This window comes from Schistocerca piceifrons, chromosome 1, assembly GCF_021461385.2.
Source record: "Schistocerca piceifrons isolate TAMUIC-IGC-003096 chromosome 1, iqSchPice1.1, whole genome shotgun sequence".
Classification (NCBI taxonomy): domain Eukaryota; kingdom Metazoa; phylum Arthropoda; class Insecta; order Orthoptera; family Acrididae; genus Schistocerca; species Schistocerca piceifrons.
The window spans coordinates 746,642,942-746,668,159 of record NC_060138.1 but is presented as its reverse complement, the minus strand read 5'-3'; the positions used below and the strand labels follow the sequence as shown (position 1 = coordinate 746,668,159).

The 25,218-nt window shown below is 37.4% G+C and overlaps 1 protein-coding gene across 8 annotated transcripts in view; it reads left to right on the top strand.

The window, feature by feature from the left end:
• LOC124711801 (diacylglycerol kinase theta) overlaps positions 1-25,218 on the top strand; it is a 712,647-nt gene that overhangs the window by 607,048 nt on the left and 80,381 nt on the right. For 5 of the 8 annotated variants that reach the window (XM_047242070.1, XM_047242035.1, XM_047242063.1 and 2 more), the window contains 3 exons: positions 3,413-3,595; positions 4,006-4,071; positions 21,790-21,919. In XM_047242070.1, the coding sequence (XP_047098026.1) occupies positions 3,413-3,595; positions 4,006-4,071; positions 21,790-21,919 (379 nt within the window). The remainder of the gene's footprint in view (positions 1-3,412; positions 3,596-4,005; positions 4,072-21,789; positions 21,920-25,218) is intronic. The other 3 variants (XM_047242051.1, XM_047242077.1, XM_047242059.1) reach the window with 1 other exon arrangement.

The following is a 25,218-nucleotide window of genomic DNA, read 5'->3' as shown; positions in this document are numbered from 1 at the left end:
TCTGTAGTTCAACCAAGCCTAGATGGTCAATACCGGAGTTCGATCATGTCCACACTGTTACTGTGTGCTAGGAAGGGATCTCAACAAGGGAAGTGTCCAGGCATCTTGGAGTGAACCAAAGCGATGTTGTTCGAACATGGAGGAGATACAGAGAGACAGGAACTGTCGATGACATGCCTCACTCAGACCACCCAAGGGCTACTACTGTAGTGGATGACCATTACCTACGGATTGTGGCTCGGAGGAACTCTGACAGCAATGCCACCATGTTGAATAATGCATTTCGTGCACCCACAGGATGTCACATTATGACTCAAACGGTGTGCAATAGGCTGTATGATGCGCAACTTCACTCCGGACATCCATGGTGAGGTCCACCTGTACAACCACGACACCATGCAGCATGGTACAGATGGGCCCAACAACATGCCAAATGGACTGCTAAGGATTGGCGTCATGTTCTCTTCACCGATGAGTGTCGCATATACCTTCAACCGGACAATCGTCGGAGACGTGTTTGGAGGTAACCCATCGGGCTGAACGCCTTAGACACACTGTCCAATGAGTGCAGCAGGGTGAAGGAGCCATGCTGTTTTGGTTGCATTATGTGTGGCCAATGTACACTGCTTGTGGTCATGGAAGGCACCATAATGGCTGTACGATATGTGAATGCCATCCCCCGACCAATAGTGCAACCGCATCAGCAGCATATTGGCGAGGCATTCGTCTTCATGGATGACAATTCACGCCCCCATCATGCCCATCTTGTGAATGTCTTCCTTCAGGATAATGACATCAGTCGACTAGAGAGGCCAGCATGTTCTCCAGACATGAACCCTATTAAACATGCCTGGGATAGATTGAAAAGGGCTGTTTATGGTCAACATGACCCGCCAACCACTCTAAGGTATCTATGCTGAATCACCATTGAGGAGTGGGACAATCTGGACCAACAGTACCTTGATGAATTTGTGGACAGTATGCCACAACAAATACAGGCATGCATCAATGCAAGAGGACTTACTGGGTATTTGAGGTACCGGTGTGTACTGCAATCTAGACAACATGCAATGTGTGGTTTTCATGAGCAATAAAAAGGGTGGAAATGATGTTTATGTTGATCTCTATTCCAATTTTCTGTACAGGTTCCAGAACTCTCGGAACCAAGGTGATGCAAAACTTTTTTTGACGTGTGTGTCTATGTATGCCTCAGAGCCAGTTTTTGTTTTACGTGCTATGAGTTTCAAAAGAAAGGGGCAATGAAAATCTTTTGCTGATGTGCTTATGAAACCAAGCTATTTCCTTTAACTGCTTTATCATATTGTTTGCATTGGATTCCCACAGAATTCTATACATCATTTCTCTTTCTGTAGTAATGATAGCTGAATTTTATGTTTGAAACCGTAGCTCTTGCATGAGCGGATATTCCTAATTCTACAACAATACATTCAAGAGAGTCTCCTTGTACATTACTAATTAATTATAAATACATGCATTCAAGTTGGTTGGCTTTTCATTGAGACAGTAATGGTACAATGACTTCAGTGTGTTACCATGTAAATCATATTTTTTTCTCCTTGCTGTTATATCTATGTCAGTATCAAGTACAATTGTAATTTAAACTGTGGAAAATCCAGGATGGGATGTAACAATATTATTAAAAAGATAGTTGCTATGCACCATATAGTGTCTTCCCTAAACCTCTCCATTCTTTTCCTTCACCCTTCTTCCTTCCGTTTCAACTCTTCCACCAGAAGAAGGAGCCATAGGCTCCCAAAGCTTGTGAAAGTTAAATCCTTTTGTGTGCTTGTTCCTCTGCTGCCACTTAGTGAGTAATTTTTTTTATCTGTCCATTTTGTTATGTCACCCTGTAGTGGAGAGGCTAAGACGCAGATAGGCCTAAAAAAAAGAGTCGGAAAGTGAGCTTTCGGCCAACAAGGCCTTTGTTGGAAATAGACAACATACACACACATTCACACAAACACAACTCACACTCACATGACCACAGTCTCTGGCTGCTGAGACCACAACAGCCTCAGCAGCTAGAGACTGTGATCATGTGTGGGTGAGTTGTGTTTGTGCACGCACATGTGTGTGTGTTTTTTGTATATTTCCAACGAAGGCCTTGTTGGCTGAATGCTCACTTTCTGACTCTTTATATTGTGCCCATCTGCAACTCAGCATCTCAGCTATACAGTGAGCAGCAAATATCATTTTCGTAATACAACTGTAATTTTATGTTAATTACATTTGGACAATTACGGTGTTACAGTATTAATTTTTTCTATGAATACAATCTCACCAGAGCTTGGAATTCAATAAACTGAGACAATTACATTTATTCTGTGTGCGTTACCATACCAGCTACTTCAAATGTGCTTTTGAGGCACACACTAAGTTCTATGACTAAGTAATATAAATCAAGATTGGTTTTAATGTAGACTGAGACCCTACCATGTGAAATGCTTCTTCTACAATAGTCAGTAGGTAGCATGTATCCAAAATGAACTCTCAAGCCTGTTTCAGTGTCTTTCAGCATTGTTCATTAAAGTACATAAAACACTACAATTAAATTTGTTTTTGTAGGGAATCCGCCATGAGCAAACACCTTTCTTTTTTTCTTTATTCCCAGAAATGCTTCACTGAACTTACAGCATCATCAATAGCTTCCAATAAAATATTAATTGACATGAGCTACTTGATATGTGGCTTCACAAATACTGTGTCACAAAGCTGATAAACTTAGTTTGGACAGGACAATACAGTTAGTATTTGGGTTAAAAATGTGCGGAATGTAAGTTCAGTTTATTTAACATATGCTAAGACTGTATTGGAATATGATGTAAAGTTCAAAATGCAGGAAATTTTCTTCAAGACAATGTAGTGTAATAATATACCTTATATAACTGTCTGTCAATCGTATAATGGATGTATTTCAAACACACTATATTGTTTCCAGCCTTTAGCATGCCTTAAATAACATCTTAGATTATAACTCCCCAAGAAAATTGCAGCATAGTAGAGAGATTTTCAGAGAGATCACACACACTGTATTGATTCAAGACTTGCTGTTATTTTCGTACATTTCTTATTAAATTTTAACTAGATTTGTTTATGAAATCTGATTTTTCTAAACTAAGTTATTTATGTTCTTAGTTTGTAAGTATATCATGTATTTCATTAAAATTAAGTAAGTTATTCATTATGACAATGTTGACAGTGGTGAAAAAATTAAATAAAATAATTTAAAAATGTTTGTCTAAAGGTGAATTGGAAAAAGAATGGAAATTACTTCTCACAATGTCAGTGAGAGTATATGACTTTACTACTAAGCAGTTCATCTGAATGATATGAAGTCATGTAATTGGAGATATGCTTAAGAACTGTTTGTGAATATGTTCTGTGATTCTAGGAAATGATTTGGCTCGTGTGTTGCGGTGGGGCCCAGGATATACTGGTGGTGAAGATCCTTTGAACCTTCTTAGAGACGTAATTGATGCTGAAGAAATCAGATTGGACAGATGGACTGTTGTGTTTCATCCTGAGGACAAAGCTGAAGACAAAGGTGCTCCATTAAGCACCGGTAATTCTACAGGTCAGTGACAAAACGTAGAAAGCATTCATTTATTTTTATATATTTATAGCACCTTTTTTACCTACTTAATTAAGATTTTTTCCACTCAAGATAACAAAAATGCTTTAATATTCATTAGGCGTAACAGAAACAAGTAATTTTTGATGTCACAAAATGTTCTGCAGGAATATGGCTTCATTTTATCTGCAAGCATTGTGTAATGTATAACCTACTATCTGCTTTAAGCATTTCAGTGCTAGTTATGTTACATTGGTCTCAAGATATAATCAGCCTTGTGCTCATATTCATTATTGTAGAGTTTAGCTTACTAGTTTAGAAATTGTAGTAATTATGGGGCACAGACATACAATCCCTCAGACAAGGTAGTTTGCTATATGTTGGTGACTGAAGTCGATATTGTCTCTCTCCAGATCATCTTCAGTCTGACAGACTTAAAGGTTTTCCGGCTAGAGGCAGTTGGAGGAGGGGGGTGTGTGGTATGTATTCCACATCACTGAACTGTGGTATTTCAGTGTCTTCATTCACCTTGCTTGTCTGTTGTATGGGCTAAAATAAAACCTGTTCAAGGTACAATCACTTTGTGGTGATGGTAGATGCAGAGACAATCTGAAATTCTGTTGACTCATTTCTTTGTTGCTGTGATCCAAATAATGTTTAACTCTTACGAGTTTCCAAGGCCCTCCTCCTACAACTGTGGTGTTGTATTCTTGTTGTGGAATGAAACCTGCATGCATAATATGAATATATTTAGTTGTTATCTTTGCTTTTTACAGCGTAGAGCTGTAAGCCATGTAAATGCTTGTTGTGCAGTGTTTCCCTATGGCATTTTAATCTTTTAAATAGTTAGCAAAACGTGGAAATTAGGAAGTAATACAAAAACTGTAAGATGTTGAATAACTGTACTAAAATTTTAAAGATATATTAACTTTGTGTGAGATAGGTCTGCTAGTCAGTAATTACTTTCAGGAGACGAAATATGTAGTTAGTCCTACAGGACACGTAAAATTGATGACAAATCCTAGCTTTCAGAATTATTACTTCCTTACTCAGGGAGAAGAGGAGAGGTGTAGGTTGGGGTATATTATTTATAGTGAGAATAGGTCACTTAGACACCAAGATGTGAGGTACCTCCATGTAGGGAGGATAAGGATAGACAAAGATGAAAGAGAGAAGGAAAGCTATTTTAATCAACTTTATTATCTTACATTTATATTTTGTTTGAAGTTTTTTGATAATATGCAGGAGAGAGGGGGGGGGGGGGGGGGAGGGGCGGGGAGAGATAGGGGGAGGGAGAGACCGCTCTTAATCTACATAAAAGAAACTGTATTTTTTCTGCTGATAGCAGAAAAGGCCATAGAGTAAATCATTCTGAACACAGGCCACATGATGGCTAACCATTTGTACTACCGGTTTACAGCAAACAATTTAAGTATTATACTCATAAAGGCTCATATCATGCAATATTAAATAAATAAAAACAAGATGCCAGCTGGGAAAATTTACGTTACTGGTAATACACTAAATTAAACAGTGTTTGTACAACTCCTTTGGATCCAGCCAGATAACAAGATACAATGAAGGCTTTACATACATAAACTGATAAGTACACTGAATGTGGCTTGTTTGCACTTAAACATAGCATTCATTATGTTTTCTCGAAGACCTGAATCCTGGGTTATTTTGAAAACATCCACTCTATGTTGTCTTACAGAATTATATTCTGGGCAAATGCTGAACATATTCGTTCAGCAAAGGTGAGCTGTAAACAATGCAGTTAAAATAAAGAAAATATTCCTTCAGTCAAAGCAAGGAGAAAGAATACTATGTAAACAGAGAACTTTACATTTTACAGAGGTCTCTTGATAGATCTAAGAATTCGTACGCTCACTTACCAGCCTTATTGACAGTTGAATTAGTAATAAAGAATTAATTATGGTTGGATTGTATCAGAACCACAATACAAGACATACAAATAATATCTGTATGAACTTTACCACCCTAGAGTTCACAAAGAACTCTTAAATTTTGATACAGTGGTCAGTCAGCTTCCAGCTGATATAAAACAAAGAATTTCAAACCTCTATCAATTAAAGTAAAATTAAACTCCTTGATAAACAAAGCTGTTATCACCCTCTGTTAGCATAATGGATAGTGTGTATGTTAATACTACTGTTACCATTAGACTTAATGAGGGTAGTAGGAAACTCAAAATTAAAAGACGGGCTAAGCAAGGAAATTCCATTTTAAGAAAACTATTCTCAGCTGTCGCGAGGAAGTATTCAGACCTCTGAACTGAAAAAAGTAAGACATTTTATTCAAACATACCCGAACTACCTTTGTTTAGCTCATAATATTCATCTATTTACCTCTAGTACAGATCAATCTCATTAATCAGTGGAAGAAGTTGATAAAAAAAGTTTGAAAGTAAGCCTCAAAATTAACTAGAAAGAAATAAAACTACTATCAACTCATCAAATATAAAATATTACATGTTACTCATTAAGTTAGAGAAGAAGTCGATGAGTTTTTGTATTTAGAACAGATTAATTGAACAACTCAACGAATAGTGAAAATAATGAACAGATGATTAAAAATCGTTAGTAATGGTTTTAGTACAATAAATACAGAGTTTTCAAAATAAAGCTCCTGATGTGTCTGAAACAATAAAACATGGTCAATGTGTAGTATTACTAATATCAGTGAGACATGGAATTTTAATGAAAAAATGAACAAAACTCAAATTCCGTTATGAAACTTCCTGGCTAATTATAACTGTGTGTTGGACAGGGAATTGAATCTGGGACCTTTGCCTTTCGCTGTCAAGTGCTGTACCAACTGAGCTATCCAAGCACAACTCACCCCCACAGCTTTACTTCTACCAGTATCTCTTCTCCTACTTTCCAAACTTCACAGAAGTTCTCCTGCATACCTTGTGGAAAGCACTCCTGAAAGAAAGGATATTTCAAAGATAAAGCTTAGCTACCACAGTCTGAAATTTAATGTAATGTAGCTAATTTTTAAATTGCTTGTTGTTCAGAAAGAGGTCTGTATAATATTTGATCAGATTTATGGCTCATGCGCTGTACTTTGCTATGAGGTACTTATGGGTTGGGCCTACTGTCCTGCATGGTTTTTTAAGGGAATGAAAATGTTGAAGTTCTGCATTGCTTGAAGAATGCCTCCTAGATATATTAGTGTGTTTTCTTTTGGTTTCATATAAATCAACCATAGGTATGATTTATAGTAGCTGGAAACAGCTACATCCTTGATCTGATGGAATTACATTTTTCTGGAGACATAAGAGTCTCAACTTTATCTCTGATAAAGATAGAAGCTGAAGCAATGAAAATTTTTCTTGATAAAAAATATAAAATTACAGAGCGGCACAAAGGCTGACAAGTGTTTAACTCTGGGGAATGAAATTCCAATACCCGTGTTACATCTGCTCACATAAAATCTGCTGTAGTGAAGTATCAAGAAAATTAAAATGCATCTCTAAAAGGCATAAAAATCTATATGGTTAGGAAAAGACAGCTACACAAAGAACTAAAATATAACAGAGATATTGTTTTTATTGAGTATGGTAAACATCATAAAATTGTATTTATGAATGTTATGAAGGCAGCAAAATGTATGTCAAACAGTATGTTAATCTTAAGACATAAAAATAAATCAGTGCCATTGTTGACATTCAATAGGTCTGAACCGGTTGTCTGTAACTACAAAATATCTATAATTAAGTTTGAAAAGACACTATATAAATCCTGCACAGATACTAGAGTGCCTTCATAAATGTTGTGAAATCAGTGTCAATGTAGCAGATATCCAGAAAAAGTATACCTGTTTAGGTTTGATCAAAATTCAGAAATGTTTTGATGATGGACATAGAAAATATATTGTCATTGCAAAACAAAAATCCTACATGTTCGGAAGGGATACCCAGAAGGTTAATTAAATTGGTGACAGAATAGTAAGTCATACACTTACTTCATCAGTAAATCAGTTTTTGGAACACACTTGTTTCCCAGATGTATTAAAGAATTCAGAAATAAAACAACTCTGAAAAAATGTGAGGAACATATGGGAAATTATTGCCATCTCTCTCTTTGTCCTGTCTCCTAAAAAGTTGTTGTAAGATGTGATATTGTTTTGAGCAACCAGTTTGGTTTCCAGCAAGGAAAAATGCAGTAACTACCTTTGTTGACAAAGTTAGAATATCACTAGATAAGAACAATAAACTGACAGGAATTTTGTGACCCTGCAAAGAGCCTCAACTCATTAGACCACACCTTGCTAATCCACAAGAGATACTGGGGAGGGGGGGGGGGGGGGGGGGGGGGGCAGGGTGCTATAGCAACCTATAACCTATGTCATACCTGTATAACCAAAGACAAGTAATAATTACCTCAACATATGCAGCAAATTATTCTTCAGTGTGGAGAATGTATGATTTGTCCATCAGTGTCAGCTGTCCATCAGTTCTTTTTGTAGATGATACATCCACATTAATTGGTAACTGTAATGCAGAAAAATGTAGGTTATTAATACACTCAATAACCAAATGTGTTGACTCTGAGCTTCTGAAAGAACATCCGTGGTACAACTCAGGCCCAAGCAGTCAAAATGTTAGCAAATTAAAATGAAGTAGCAAACTAAGGAAGTGGCAATTGTATTGTTTTACTTGTAGGACTAAACAGTGATAAGAATTTGAACTGGAATATGCACACTGAGCACTTACAAATTTTGGATTTGCAAAGAAAACATTATTCTGTCCCACTAATGTGGGCAAATGCAAAATTGCACACTACAGTTATTTCAAATCAGTAATAAGGTATGGCATTGTTTTATGAAGTGGCTCTAGTAATATCTAATAGATACTGAAGACCTAGAAAAAAAGTCATAAGAAACATGTGCTGCACACCAAAGGGAATCATGTCATCCATTATTTAAAAACCTGGAGCTACCTACAGCCCTCTCCTTATGCACATATCTAATGATCATCTTTTTATACAGAAAATTAAAACTATTAATGAAAAATAATTTCCATCATTCATATCACAAGAAATAAAACTAATTTTATGCTTCCTCTTCTTCGTCTTCTTTTTCTTATTGTTATTGTTCAGTTAAAACCATATGCTCAGACTCGCTAATATGAGGGAATGAAAATCTTCATCAGACTGCAAGACAAGAACTTTTCTGAAATAGAAAGCTACATCTACTGAAAGAAGAAACTCTGATATGGAAATGTTACCATTCAGTGGAAGAGTTTGTAAAGAACAAACTGATAATTTAAGCAGGGTGTCATTTATCAATGACAGTATTACAGTTCTTTTGAAAATCTTCTTAACTTCTGAGTTGTAATCCATCTTATTAGCTACAATTTTATGTAAGTGAATTGTATAACTAATTAATGACAAGTGTCCTATACTTTAATAAAATGATTAGTAAGTATTTGTTATGAGACGTATAAATCACTATTCATGTATGTAAAAGCGAAAAAAAAACTACACCTGTTTTTCGAAACTATGAGGTATGGCAACTGGCAAGTTATTAGAAATGTGTCTTCTTGAATAATGTATACCTTGAAATGGTTTCAAATCTTTAGGAAGGTCATTCTTATCATTATTATTCATCTTATGACCTGATCTGTTGGTTTGAAAAAGAGATATCAACAATATCAGAAAAAGGATAAATGAGTGTTCACCATAAAGACAACCTGTTGAGTTGTGGACAGACACAACAAAAAGACTGTTACAAATTACACCTTTTAGCCAAAGCTTTCTTCAGCAAAGGCAACATACCCACGGCACACATTCACACATGAAGGCACACATGACTACCATATAGAGAGCAAATCTTTCTAGCCTCCAAAAACCCCAAACCCCTCATCTGGTTCAGGATCATTGATGATATCTTCATGACCTGGACTCAGGGCCAAGAAAACCTATCCTCATTCATTCACAACCTCAACACCTCTTCCATCTGCTTCGCCTGGTCCTCATCAAACTAGTGTGCCACCTTCCTGGACATTGACGCCCTCCTCGCTGTGAGCTCCATCCATACCTCTGTCCACATTAAACCCACCAACCACCAACAGTGCCTGCATTTAGACAGCTGCTATCCCTTCTGCACCAAAAGATCCCTCCCACACAGCCTGGTCACCCAGGGATGGCATACCTACAGTGACAAGAACTTCCTTTCCCAGTACGCTTTAAGTTTCACCAAGGCCTTCACAGACAGCCACTTTCTTCCAGATCTAGTTTGTAAACAGATTTCCCATGCCATTTCCCCTCAAACCGCTAATCCTCCCACCACTCCCAAGAGCCACACACACACACACACACACACACACACACACATATGGACACTACCAACTCCAGGCACTAATGCCCAAATTAGTGCATGTGGTGAGCAGCTACTTATCCTTCTCATGTTGTAGCTATTCCATCCTGGATTTTCTGTTGTTTCCTTCTTATCATATTTTAAACATATACTGGGAGAAAACTTCTTACAAGTTCTGAACTACATACTGTGTGTCTTCTCAAAGTTTAGTGACAAAAAGACATATAGGAACAGTGTCTATGAATATAATATTAACTAATCTTTCTTACACAATACTTGGTTGGCTATTTATTGCTCTTGGGAAAACCTCAGAAAAAGAGCCAAGATTGGTTTGATGATTCAGATGCAGAGATCAAAAAGCTTGTTAATGATTTCAGAGCATCTCTTCGCAGTCCTGATCTTGACAAGCGTAAAGTAGCACACTACAACCTGAAAGTGAAGGTGTGTGCCCTCAAAGACAAATGGTGGCTGAATAAAGCCAGTGAAATGCAATCATATGCTGACACAAACCAAACAGGCAGATTCTTCGAGTGCCTTAAAACTATCTTTGGTCCAAAATCAAGGAAAGTAGCACCTGTTTATGACAAAGATAAAACTTGTCAGCTGGCACAACAGAGTGATATCCTTGCTTGGTGAGCAGAACATTTTGATGACGTTCTTAATCCCAGCCGTCAGATGACTGATATTCCATACGTAGAATCACTTGAAGGCCTGCCATTTGATGAACAATTTGCTGATTTCCCTTTGTTCAGTGAATTCATTTCAGCATCGGCTAAGTTGAAAAATAACAGATCAGCAGGATTAGACAACTTACCATCAGAACTTTATAAATATGCTGGACCAAACATTATGAACCCACTGTTTGTTCTAATTTCAAAGATTTGGGAGTGCAAAATAATTCCACAAGATTGGAAAGATGCCTGCATTTGCAAGATTTACAAAGGCAAAGGTGACATTTCTGATTGCAGTTCTCACAGGGGAATCTCTCTTCTCTCAGCAGCAGGGAAAGTCGTGGCACACATACTCTACAACTGGCTAACACGCCTTGCAGAAAAAGTGCTACCAGAGACCCAGTGTGGCTTTTGCCTGAACAGAGGCACAGTGGGTGCCATATTTGCTGTCAAACAGGTGCAAGAGAAAAGCTTAGAGCAACATCAGCCTCTGTCATGTGCTTTGTAGACGTGGAAAAAGGATTTGACCAAGTTCCACGTGAAGCTCTCTGGATTATATTAAACAAAACCGGCTGCCCTGACAAAATTATTAACTTGACTAGACAGTTACATGAAAACATAATGGCAAAAATCCGCCATGAAAACGAGCTTTCAGACCAGTTTCCTGTGACATGCAGTATAAAACAAGGCTGTGTACTGGCTTCCACACTCTTCTCACTTTATTTTGCAGCTGTTATCAGAGATACAACCAAAGCCTGCAGTTGTCAAAAGGGTGTCGACTCGAGAACAGACAAAAGTGCCTTCAACGTCTCTTGCCTCATAACAAAAAGTCGTGTAAATAAAATATCTATCTTAGAAATTCTTTACACAGATGACGTATGCATGATGGCTAATTCTCCTGAATCTCTCCAACATGCATGAACCTGCTAAATGACTCCTGCAGAAGATTTGGTTTAGTCATAAGCATCACCAAGACGCAAATCCTTCAACAACCACTTAGGCGTTCCAATACAGACGACTGCAGTATTAAGTTGGACAACAAGCATATGGAAAATGTGTCACACTTTAAATATCTAGGTAGCCAAATTAGAAGCGACCACAGCCTGACAACAGAAGTTGCAGCTCGTATAGCCACTGCAGCTTCAGTTTTCTGCAAACTGAATCACCAAGTATGGAAGTCACATGATCTCAGAGTACAAACTAAAATTACAGTCTACAAAGCAATAATATTACCAACTTTACTCTATGCCTCAGAAACATGGTGCTGTTATAAAGCTGACATTAGGAGGCTAGACACCTTTCATCTTCACTGTCTGAGATTAATTCTCCACATGAAATGGGAAGACCATGTTCCAAACACGGACATTTTGCATTGCGTGAAACTGCCTGGCATTGAAGCTCTCTTAATGAAACACCAACTGAGATGGAGTGCCATATCATATGCATGGACAACAGTAGCCTTCCCAAAGCGGTGTTCTACTCAGAGCTCTCATGTGGAAAGCGGCGGCAAGGTGGTCAACACCTGCGATATAAAGACACCATCAAACGCCACCCCACAGCCTGTGGCATTCCGAGCAAACGTTGGGAGGAGCTTGCATTGCACCGATCAGAGTGGCACTCAACTGTACACAAGAGTGTAGATCAATTCGAGCATATCCGCGTAAAGAACCTGGACAATGAATGAAAGCTTCGCAAATCTAGCCCAAGCCTAATTACATCTATACATATAACTCCACTGGGCAACTCTGTTGCACTTCATGCGACCGGATCTTAAAAGCAAAGCTCGGTTTTGCAAGCCATGTCCGAGCCCACCACAATACAGACAAAACGACTGATGGAGTCGCTGTCGCCGGACGCGCAAGGAGGACATGATGATGATTTCTAAACACACTAGGCATCTTGTAATTTCACTGTTGAAAGGTCATTAATATGCACAAGAAAAAGTAAGGGCCCTATGATAGAACTTTATGTGACACCACATGAATTAATTAAAACTTGTATGATGACTGACAGTGTAACATAGGCCTATTTCCTATTGACGTCATTTGTTTCCTGATAAAGAGATACGGTTTGACCCATTTTGTGGCATTTCCTCTTACTCCATTACATTCAAATTTACTTCAAAAGACATTGTGGTTCATACAAACACGTTTGACAGACCACGTAATGTACCAGTAATTTATGCTCTAAAAAATTAAGTGCACTCTCCTTAAATAGTCTTTTCTATATTAGAACCCTTTAGAAAACTGAACTATTTTTTTGTTAATACATAATATGTTATTCATTATTTGGTTTTGAAGCTCTAGTAGTATTTGCCGACAAAAATTACTGGATTTCAGGTCTGCGTATTATGGAAACAACTATGTGCCCAAACTTGTTTCAGTACCTTTGTGACATAATTAATCTCTTATTCATTGCTTAATTTTTTTCTACTTTGCTGGGTTCCATAGGATGCTCTTAATATTACTGCATATCAGTGGCCTGTCGTAGTTAAACTGTGACAAGCTACCAATATACAGTAATGCAAAGAGAATCCTACAAAACCCAATGAGATTGAAAAATTAAGAACTGAATAAAAGTACCTAAAGATGATGGCGCAAAGGTGCTGAAAAATGTTTGGGCATATATGAGAAACAGTTGTTTGCATAATAGAAGGTCTTGGAATCCAGTAATTATATTACTTCTATTCAGATGCTTAAGAACCTTCTTGTACATAGCTTTTTCAAAAATTTTTGCAAATACTGAGAAAGGAGAAATTTGATAGACATTTCATGGTATTTCTTTCTGTCCTTTCTAATACTGAAGGTAATGTCAGCATATTTCAGCCAATTGGGAAATGTTGGTGTGATAATTTACTGATTACATAAATATTGTAATATATTATTAAACACAGGAGAATACTCTTGGATTTTCCATTGTTTGATTTTACTTGGTATTTTATTATAGCCACTAGATAATTATTTTTTGCTTTAAAGATTTATGAAGAACACTGCTTCTTCTCGTGTTACTGAAGTTTTTTTGTAATATTTGGTCTTAGGGAATCCATGGCAGCCAGTAACATTTTCCAGTAAAAGTTCTGAAATGCTTGTTAAAAAGTGTTGCATACTGCACACACCTGTCAGCAACATAACATTTACTCTTAAGCTATCTCGTCTCCTTCATATTTCTGTCTCTGCCAGTCTGCTCCTTTGCTATATTCTGTATTTTAATACTTCCTTCCTTTTTTTGCCTGATGTGGCTGCCTTTTTCTTGTAATGCATTTGCTTCAATGTCAGTATTGCTATCTTCAGTACTTGGCAATATTCCTTGTAATGAACTGGAACATCAGCATTAGAGCTATTTCTGTTGAGGGACAGATACAGTTCCTGTTTTGTCTTTACAAGATTTGTTTCTTCCTTGAGTAATCCATGACAGTTTTATAGACTTTGGTCTGATCTGGGTTACTTTTGGATGGGGAAACAATTTTAAAAAAGGTAAATATTTCATTAATTAGTATGTTGTATTTCTTATCCATGTCATCAGCCCTTTATATATCGTTGTAGTTTATGCCTTTGAGAAGTTTCCAAAAATATTCCATTTTTGAGATACTTACTATTCTCCTGATCCCTGATTTAATAACTTTTGTAGTCTGATCAATATCAACATTACACATAAGGAACTGCATGTCAAAGCCTTATTAGACTTCATTGGCTGTTGGTTTTGTAATATAATATTCTTTGTCAGACCTTGCTATAAAGATTTATATTTTTGAGTAATTAGCTGCCCTAGATGGAAAACTTACAGTAGAAAATAAGTTGAATGGGAATGTTTCTGAGTGGAATAAATTCTTACTGGAACAGTTTTTTTAAGAAGATCTAAATTCAAACCACTAACAACCACTATTTTTAGTTTTTTGCTTGCAAATATGCCAATAGAGCTTATGCACTTACTGTTATAAAGGATTATGAACCATGGACCTGGCTGTTGGTGGGGAGGCTTGTGTGCCTCAGCAATACAGATAGCCGAGCCGTACCGTAGGTGCAACCACAATGGAGGGGTATTTGTTGAGAGGCCAGACAAACGTGTGGTTCCCGAAGAGGGGAAGCAGCCTTTTCAGTAGTTGCAGGGCCAACAGTCTGGATGGTAGACTGATCTGGCCTTATAACAGCAACCACAATGGCCTTGCTGAGATGGTACTGCAAACGGATGAAAGCAAGGGGAAACTACAGCCATAATTTTTCCCGAGTGCATGCAGCTTTACTGTATGGTTAAATGATTATGGTGTCCTCTTGGGTAAAATATTCCAGAGGTAAAATAGTCCCCCATTTGGATATCCGGGCGGGGACTACTTAAGAGGACGTCGTTATCAGGAGAAAGAACACTGGCGCTCTATGGGTCAGAGCATGGAATGTCAGATCCCTTAATCAGGCAAGTAGGTTAGAAAATTTAAAAAGGGAAATGGATAGGTTAAGTTAGATATAGTGGGAATTAGTGAAGTTCGGTGGCGGGAGGAACAAGACTTTTGGTCAGGTGAATACAGAGTTATAAATACAAAATGAAATAGGGATAATGCAGGAGTAGGTGTAATACTGAATAAAAAAATAGGAGTGTGGGTAAGCTACTACAAACAGCATAGTGAACGCATTATTGTGGCCAAGATAGACATGAAGCCCATGACTACTACAATAGTACAAGTTTATATGCCAAACAGCTCTACAGATGACGAAGAAATTGATGAAATGAATGATGAGATAAAAGAAATTATTCAGGTAGTGAAGGGAGATGAAAATTTGATAGTCATGGGTGACTGGAATTGGATACCAGGAAAAGGAAGAGAAGGAAACGTAGTAGGTGGATATGGATTGGAGGAAAGAAATGAAAGAGGAAGCCGCCAGGTAGAATTTTGCACAGAGCATAACTTAATCATAGCTAACACTTGGTTCAACAGTCGTGAAAGAAGGTTGTATACATGGAAGAAGCCTGGAAATACTAGAAGGTATCAGATAGATTATATAATGGTAAGACAGAGATTTAGGAACGAGGTTTTAAATTGTAAGACATTTCCAGGGGCAGGTGTGGACTCTGACTACAATCTGTTGGTTATGAACTGTAGATTAAAACTGAAGAAACTGCGAAAAGCTGGGAATTTAAGGAGATGGGACCTGGATAAACTGACTAAACCAGAGGTTGTACAGAGTTTCAGGGAGAGCATACGGGAACAATTGACAGGAATGGGAGAAAGAAATACAGTAGAAGAAGAATGGGTAGCTTTGAGGGATGAAGTTGTGAAGGCAGCAGAGGATCAAGTAGGTAAAAACACAAGGGCAAATAGAAATCCTTGGGTAACAGAAGAAATATTGAATTTAATTGATGAAAGGAGAAAATATAAAAATTCAGTAAATGAAGCAGGCAAAAAGGAATACAAGCGTCTCAAAAATGAGATCGACAGGAAGTGCAAAATGACTAAGCAGGGATGGCTAGAGGGCAAATGTAAGCATGTAGAGGCTTATCTCACTAGGGGTAAGATAGATACTGCCTACAAGAAAATTAAAGAGACCTTTGGAGAAAAGAGAACCACTTGTACGAATATCAAGAGCTCAGATGGAAACCCAGTTCTAAGCAAAGAATGGAAAGCAGAAAGGTGGAAGGAGTATGTAGAGGATCTATACAAGGCCACTGTACTTGAGGACAATATTATGGAATTGGATGAGGATGTAGATGAAGATGAAATGGGAGATACGACATTGTGTGAAGAGTTTGACAGAGCACTGAAAGACTCAAGTCGAAAGAAGGTCCCGGGAGTAGACAACATTCCAATAGAACTACTGATAGCCTTGGGAGAGCCAGTCTTGACAAAACTCTACCATCTGGTGAGCAAGATGTATGAGACAGGCAAAATACCCTCAGACTTCAAGAAGAATATAATAATTCCCATCCCAAGGACAGTAAGGACATGGAAGAGCAGTTGAACAGAATGGACATCATCTTGAAATGAGGATATTAGATGAACATCAACAAAAACTAAACGAGGATAATGAAATGTAGTCAAATTAAGTCAAGTGATGCTGAGGGAATTAGATTAGGAAATAAGACACTTAAAGCAGTAAAGGAGTTTTTCTATTTGGGGAGCAAAATAACTGTTGATGGTCGAAGGAGAGAGGATATAAAATATAGGCTGGCAATGGCAAGGAAAGTGTTTCAGAAGAAGAGAAATTTGTTAACATTGAATATGGATTTAAGTGTCAGGAAGTCGTCTCTGAAAGTATTTGTAAGGAGTATAGCCATGTATTGAAGTGAAACATGGACGATAAATAGTTTGGACAAGAAGAGAATAGAAGCTTTTGAAATGTGCTGCTACAGAAGACTGCCGAAGATTAGATGGGTAGATCACATAACTAATGAGTAGGTATCGAATAGAATCGGGGAGAAGAGGAGTTTGTGGGGCAACTTGACTAGAAGAAGGGATCGGTTGGTAGGTCATGTTCTGAAGTATCAAGGGATCACCAATTTAGTATTGGAGGACAGCGTGGAGGGTAAAAATCATAGAGGGAGACCAAAAGATGAATGCACTAAGCAGATTCATGATGATGTAGGTTGCAGTAGGTACTCGGAGATGATGAAGCTTGCAGAGGATAGAGTAGCATGGAGAGCTGCATCAAACCAGTCTCAGGACTGAAAACCACAACACCAACATGGAATTCTTATCTGCCAGGGTAGCTGAGAACGCTACTGCGCTGCTTCCTGGACTCGGCTGGCCCCAGATCAAATCTGCCCGGCAGATTAATGATGAGGGCTGGTATGCCGGCCAGCCTGGATGTAGTTTTTAGGCGGTTTTCCATGTCCCGCTTGGTGAATATTGGGCTGGTCCCCATGTTCCGCCTTAGTTATATGACTCACAGACATCTATACACGTTCACACTATTTCATGGCTCACACTAGACGCAGATAGCTGGGGGATTCAGGGTGGCAGCAGGAAGGGCATCCGGCCACCCTCTGCAACTAACATTACCAAATCCGTAATGGCTCTGAGCACTGTGCAACTTAACTTCTGAGGTCATCAGTCGCCTAGAACTTAGAACTAATTAAACCTAACTAACCTAAAGACATCACACACATCCATGCCCGAGCCAGGATTCGAACCTGCGACCGTAGCGTAATGACAAGGCCGACTCTGCATTGGTGAGGGACAAGGCCCAAAGAAAGAAAGAAAGAAAGTTACGAAATTCTTCTTCTGTTGCCCATGCTTACATATGTTACTCAAAGCAAAATTTGTTGTTGTCTAAGTTCTTAGTTGTATGACAGTTCTTGATGAATGTGGCAACTCGTCTTTCTCCATTTCTCCTCCAGTAACAATTATGTACCTGTGGCCACATGATGATCGGGCAGATTATGTCAGCTGTTTTGATGTCTCTAATTCATTGTTGCAAATAAGTAGTTCATTAATTTTACTCTTGATTCCTTGAATACCCTTAGCAGTAAGAACAGGTGGCATTTTATACTGATTAAATATAAATGAGTGGAAATAAAATTTCTGATGATAGTCACAAATTTTCAACTAACAGTTGTTTTTATGGATGCAGTATACTAAAATTATGCTGTTTCATTTCTTTCTCAAATTGAATGTTGATCAGTTGCACACCCAAAAACTTGGAACTTTTTACACTGTGTGTGTGTGTGTGTGTGTGTGTGTGTGTGTGTGTGTGTGTGTGGGACGGTAGGTGGGTGGGTGCATGTGTACATACATGCATGCATATGTGTGCAGGTGTGTTTATTGATACACTACATTAATTGGTGAGGTATGTTTCATTATGCAAAACTGAACGAGCTGTCCTTTGTCAGTGTTTAAAACTAATGTATTTGTGCAAATCTAAGTAGTAACTTTGATCCAAACAATCATCTACTATTTTTCTTGTTGGTGTTTCTTTGCTCAGTTTATAGATCAATAAAAGTATTAACTCAGCCTCAGAACTTATAATTTATAGTATAACATTTGAGTGAATTTATCTATTAACATAGAGAAAGAACGATAATAAGTCTATGATCAAATCTTGTGGAATGCACACTTTGATTTATCCCCATGAAGATGATGTGACATCCCTGTTTGGGTCCATATCAAAGCCTGGGGAACACCCATTCTGATTTCTCCCCCTGAAAATGATGTGGCATCCCAATCTGTATTATTCAAACATCCTAGTGTAACTTTCTGCATATTGTGTCTTTAATAGTAGCTATGTTAGGCAGTCCTTTTGAATCCGAAGCTGTAATTGATGAAAGATCTGTGTGTATCTTAATAAACTGAATAATATCTGCTGCGACTTTGCTAGAATGTGTAAAAGGTTTTGGAACTGAAAGTGGAAATTATATTCTTGTGAGCAATCTCTCAAATATTCTCATGTTCTTTTGTGATTTTGAAATCACTCTTATGATATGAAATTAATGATTTTGGTGTAGACATGGCGTGGTAAATACTTGTCCTTCCTTGTCATTATTTCATCACTATCCTGTCTCAGTATGAGACATAACCTGTAATAACTCCTCCACATCTTGAATTAAAATCAGAACTTATCATCTGTTAAGCCACTCTTCATATTTTTGGACATTTTCAGTAGCATTGATTTGTAAACAAATGTATTATTTTAAATTAGTAATTTTTTGAGTGAATGAAACATCATTGTTTGCTTTTAAATGAATTTTGTGAGGTAACAGACCAATTCCAGCAAGCTGTTTGCACGTTTTTGCAACAAAGGTGTAGTGATTATTAGTGAGCATAAGATTAATTAAGATGTTGGGGTAAATATCACTAGTCCAGTAAATGCTCACAGTAGATGACTACATGCATATGCAGGAGAAGGTTACTTTAAATATAATAAGTGACGTAAGTGATGGGTGTGGAATACAGACAGATTTCAGACAGTCCAGAAAGCTGTTAGTGTGTTTAGTTCATGTATGAATGATGGTTACCATCAAAAGCATTGTACTCTACACAAGGAGTATGAAAATTATTTCACTGTTTTCAGTCATCATTGTATTTTTCACAACACAATGGGCACTCATTTTTATTAACAGCAAATTACCAGTACAAAGTAAATATATTGGGAAGTGAGTAAGAATTCAAACCTCATGGAAAGCTATTTGTCAAGCACAATAAAGCTTTTAATATTACAAAAAAAATCTATTGTGTTTCCAATCACACTATTCAGACTGATTTTATTTCTGAGAGTAAATCATTAATAGGTGTGCATGCATCTTCTAATGTAACCATGAAAGAGAGCAGTGTGTCTTGCTTTCCTGTGGTGTATATTGTGTGTGTGTGTGTGTGTGTGTGTGTGTGTGTGTGTGTGTGTGTGATGTCATCATTTAATTGTGTATTTGTTGTGACCTCTGTGCTTTTTTTGTAAATGTTCTTAGCTTGAATGAACGTGATGCTATGTAACAAAATTCAGATAAAAACATGTGATTTGTTCTGGTATGCTACTATATCTTGCATGAAAATACCTGTGTGTCTGTTTATATAATTATTTGCTATGAAGATATTAGTGACAATTGTAATGTAAAACACAATTCTTGCATTATATTGAGTATTGTATCGGGCATAATAGTTTTGATTTTTAAATTTGAGAAACATTTTAGAAGTCATGCACACATTTACATCTATCATTGGCATTTGATTTCCACTTTTCTGTTTTGGCTTTATTTGCTTTTGTTCTCAAGCATGTGTGCTAATTATTTTCCCAACAAAAACTGGAGTTTCACTCCAAGTTCATATTTAATTTTTTAAAGGTTCAGAAACTTTTGATTGTTGAACAAACAAAACTTGGGAATGATAAATTAGCTTTCAAATTTGGATGATGGGGTTAACTCAATGACAGCCTCAGTATTAAATATCCCAAAAGATCCCGGCAGTGTAGAATGGTACTGGAAAACAATAATAAAGGAAATTGACACAGGTGATCAAAACTCTTTCTTCACAAGCATTCTCAAATCTCTTAATTTCTAATGTGACCCTCAGAATTTAAAGTTTCTTTGTTCAGTTTTTGTTTGCAAGTCTCAGCAAAATCTAATTGGAAAAAAATGTTATGAGCTATCATGTTTTTTATCATTGTAGAACGTATTTTGCTAATAGCAGTATTATGAAAACTTCATACTGTGTCAAAGAAATTAAAAATGGGAATATAAGTGTATTTTAAAAGTTTTAAAAATGGCAATGTGTACATATGACATAATGGGCAATATATCATGTTTGTTTGAATGCAAATGATGTTCTCATGATAAATTGCCCCAGTTATGACATTGGCATATCTTGACATGGACTCCACAAGCCACCAAAGTATTTGTGTCATAATCCTGATTCATATAGATTGATCAAGACCTGGATTGAAGGTGCACCCATCTTGTACTCAATAGGACTGATGCTGGTGACCTGTCATACCACAGGAGCACACTTGTGTCCATGGGGCGTTCCACTTGTGGGTTGTTGTAGATGAATTAAAGAGTGCACCTGATTGGAGATTAGGTTTCTGTAATGTTGCCAGTGAGAGATATTGGCAAATATATCAGGGCCTCTATATCACTCAGTGGAAACATTCCCCACATGCCCCATTTACAAATAGAATGTAAAGCCTCTTGTAGTTTCAGTGCATATCACTCCAGGCAGCCATGTTGCAAGTACCCAAACAGCGACTGATGTATGCATGGAGGGTGCTTGCATTCGTACCCCATAGTGAGGATGTGTTTCACTATGGCCAGGCTACCGCTGATAAATTGTTGTTTTCCAGTATTAAACTGGTTAGGGATTTGCTGTACTGAGAACAATCTACTGTTACAATCCATGATAGTTGATTTTGACTCTCATCATCAATGTATTATTCATTTCATCATGAGTGTATACTAACACAAATTGATGTAGCTGTTTTTCTGTTTGTTAAAATGAAGTTTTACGCATAATTTACATTTACCAACAGTGTTTTATATTTGAATATTTATTATCCATTGAAAGCTAAATGTTGGTTGTTTATCAATCTCTTTAGACTGTATGAGTGTTAAAATTGAAAATTGTTAGTATCTTGCTTCCAGCAAAGAAATTCTCATTATTAAGGACTTTTTGTGCAAACATATTTACATATTATATATTATTTTTATATGTAAATCAATGTCATATTTTTTATTATTTCAGTAATTAATTTTTTATGGTGATCTTTGCAGCTGGATCCACAAGCGAAGACAACACGCAAATTTTCGTGATGAATAACTATTTTGGTATTGGAATTGATGCTGATCTCTGCCTTGATTTCCACAATGCTCGAGAGGAGAACCCCAATAAGTTTAACAGCAGGTAATAAAAGAACTGATTATGTTAAAAGTCAAGTTTAATGTGGACAGTTCTTTTAATTACTTAGTGATAGTTAATTTTTTGTATAATCAGTTTGCTGTTGCTTGAGAAGTGGCATAAAAGCCATGTGTTAGTTCATCTGGCAAAAGGAGAGAGAGGACTGGAGGTAACAATACCATTCAAGATTACAGTAGGAAAAACTTGTGACCTGGATCCCAGGAAATCCTACTGCTTAGTTGTAAAATAGTTGTTTTTCCTTCATTCCTCTCCTTATTATATTGTTGGCTGAAGGAAGTAGTTTGTAAAATTTATGTTGGTGTCATCCACTGTCTGTAAGAAAGCAGAAAGAACTAAGTGAAACCACTGTCAAATAAAGGTAGAAGATTATTTTGAAATTAGTGCACTGCAGCATAGTCAGGCACAAACAAAAGAGACATCAGAGCCAAGGGCATCATCAGGATTACCCCAGGAAAATGTGATAGGACAGCTCTTGTTCCTATATACATAAACAGTCTCATGGCTAGGGAGAACAACAAGTTGCAACTGTTTGCTGTAGTATATGGAAAAGTGTCTTTGTTGATTAACATTAGGAAGATATATGATGACTCAGGCAGAATTGCTGTGAGGTAAATGAATGGCATCTTGCTCTAAATGTTTGAAAATGTAAGTTAGTGCAGATGAATAGGAGAAAAGTCCTGTGATGTTTGTATTTAGCTTCTTGACATAATCACTTTGGTTAAATATGTATGTATTATGTTGAAAAGCAATATGAAATGGAACAATCACATAAAGGTTGCGAGTAAGAAAGGTGAATGGTCAAATTTTGTCTCCCGGAAGAATTCTAGGAAAGTATTGCTCATCTATAGAGGCTACTGCATTTAGAGCACTAGTGCAACCCATTCTTGAATTCTGCTCGAGTGTTTCGAATCCTTAGCAGGAAGGCATCAAAGTTGTTCTTAAGTGTGTTTGCTACTGAAGCTTGCTCCATTATTACTGGTTACATCAGACTGCTTGGAACAAACATAATACATTTTTCAATTTCTGCACCCTTTTTCCTTGCTATGCCCCAACACACATGAATTTTGTGCACACAGTATATGTTTAAAAATTTGCAAAAATCTGATGTAGCATGTCATGATTCCAAAGCCCAGTTTAGGTACTTCTCAAAGTATTGGTACTGACTAACAATATTATGAGAAGGAAAGTTGCTACTCACCATATAGTGGAGATGTTCAGTCGCAGATAGGCACAACAAAAAGACTCTCACAATTTTTGTTGTGCTTATCTGCAACTCAGCATCTCCGGTATATGGTGAGTAGCAACTTTCCTTCTCATAATATTGTTACATTCCATCCTGGATTTTCCATTGTTGGTACTGACTGCCAGACGTACTGTTGTTAGGCTCCAGCTTACAGATTTATTTCACAGTTCTCCTGTATGCTTTTTGATAAGTACATGATTAAAATCTTCATAAATGGTAAATTTATAACGCACTTTCTAATACACACAAATCAACTCTATCTTGTATAGAACTACCAATGAACTAAACTATTCTTCATCATTTGCACTGCATGAAAGTATTTGATGGAATAATTATACATGGCATAGAAACAGAATATGACTAAAAGTATAGGGCAGAAAGAGAGCATCAAATGAAGGGTCTGCAGCTTGTGGTCTAGGGGCTAGCATTGGTGCCTCTCGATCATGGGGTACCAGGTTCAATTCCTGGCTGGCTTGGTGATTTTCTGTGCCTGGGGACTGGGTGTTTGTGTTGTCCTCATCATTTCATCATTATCATTTGTGACAGTGGATAGATTGGATTGTGTAAAAAATTGGACTGTGTAAGAAATTGGGACTTTGTATGGGGGCTGATGACCCCGCAGTTGAGCACCCCACAAACCAAACATCATAATCATCATCATTAAGAAATAAAGGAATTTGAGTGTAGGAATTAGGTATTGCAGTTGCATATTTATGGCGCTACATGTATCAATATCAACTCTGGCTGTGTAACGGTCTTCATGTCTGAAACTTGTTAGTGTTTTCCAGATGTAAAAAAAAAAAAAAAAAAAAAAAAACAGCACTCTCCTCACTATTGCTAAGTGGGACTGATTTTCAATGCAAATCATTTGTTTTAAATATCATTTCATCACACTGAGTAGGTACAGTGGTCTGACCAGAGTAGGTACCAATGAATGAGTGAGTGTTGTGAAGCAGCAGCGTGGAGTATAATTTCATGTGGAATATGCATAGTGACATGCACTTGGCATGTGGTGCTACTCATGGCAATGGAATGATGGCTCATAGGATTTATCTGTTCTTTACCCACATCGCAAGCTGTCTCAGGAAAGTATCTAGGGTCAAGGAAAACTTCATTAATTTTACTTTTGTCCATCTCAGTTGCATGACTGTACAGTTAATTATTGCAGTGGTTACTGGTTTGAGGCTGACTCACACATTCTCAAACTACACACTTTGTTCTTAACTGTACCAGGTGTCATTTGGCTATAACAGTAAACACATAGGCTGTCTTATCAATGAGAATATTTGTTACCCACAGCTTGAATTTCTTGTAGAAAGCTGTTCATGCCTTTTGGCATCATCTTGTTTGACTAGTTGTGGTGAATAACAACATGTGTGGTTTCAGAATGGGTGAGTCGGCCTGAAACCAGTAAACACTGCAGCAAATAATTTCATTTTCATGCAATTGAGGTGGATAAAATAAAAATTTATCAAATTTTACTCACTACTTCACAGTTGCAGATTTGCCTTCCTGAAGCACCATGCCTCAAGCAACAAACTTTTGTGTCAGTTGGCAGAAACATGAGAGAGAAATCAAATTCCTTATAGGATAATAAGAATGATACAGGCACGAGTCACACAGTGTTTACAGTTGAGTTTGACTAAGTTGTGTTACACCACATAGATCAAAAACCAGTGACAAGTACCAGTTGAATCACTCATGAACTTGGCGTGGTCTGACATCGTGTCTGAAGCGTCATTCACGAGATTGGTCTACATCCTTCCCAGTGACCAAAGGTAGAAGCTGTAGGTCTGGATGACTTCCTTATGCATCTGGAATTTGTTGACTGATACATACAAGTAAAACGACAGTCACATTTTCCTGAACGTGGGTTGTTTACGGATGGAGCTTGCTTTACCTGTGAAGGCATTTTCAATACACTCGATAGCCACATTTTGGCACTACAGAATCCTCATGCAACATATATCCATTGTCATTGAGAGCAATTCACTGTAACTATATAGACGGATGTTGTGAATGACTCACACATTGGCCCCTA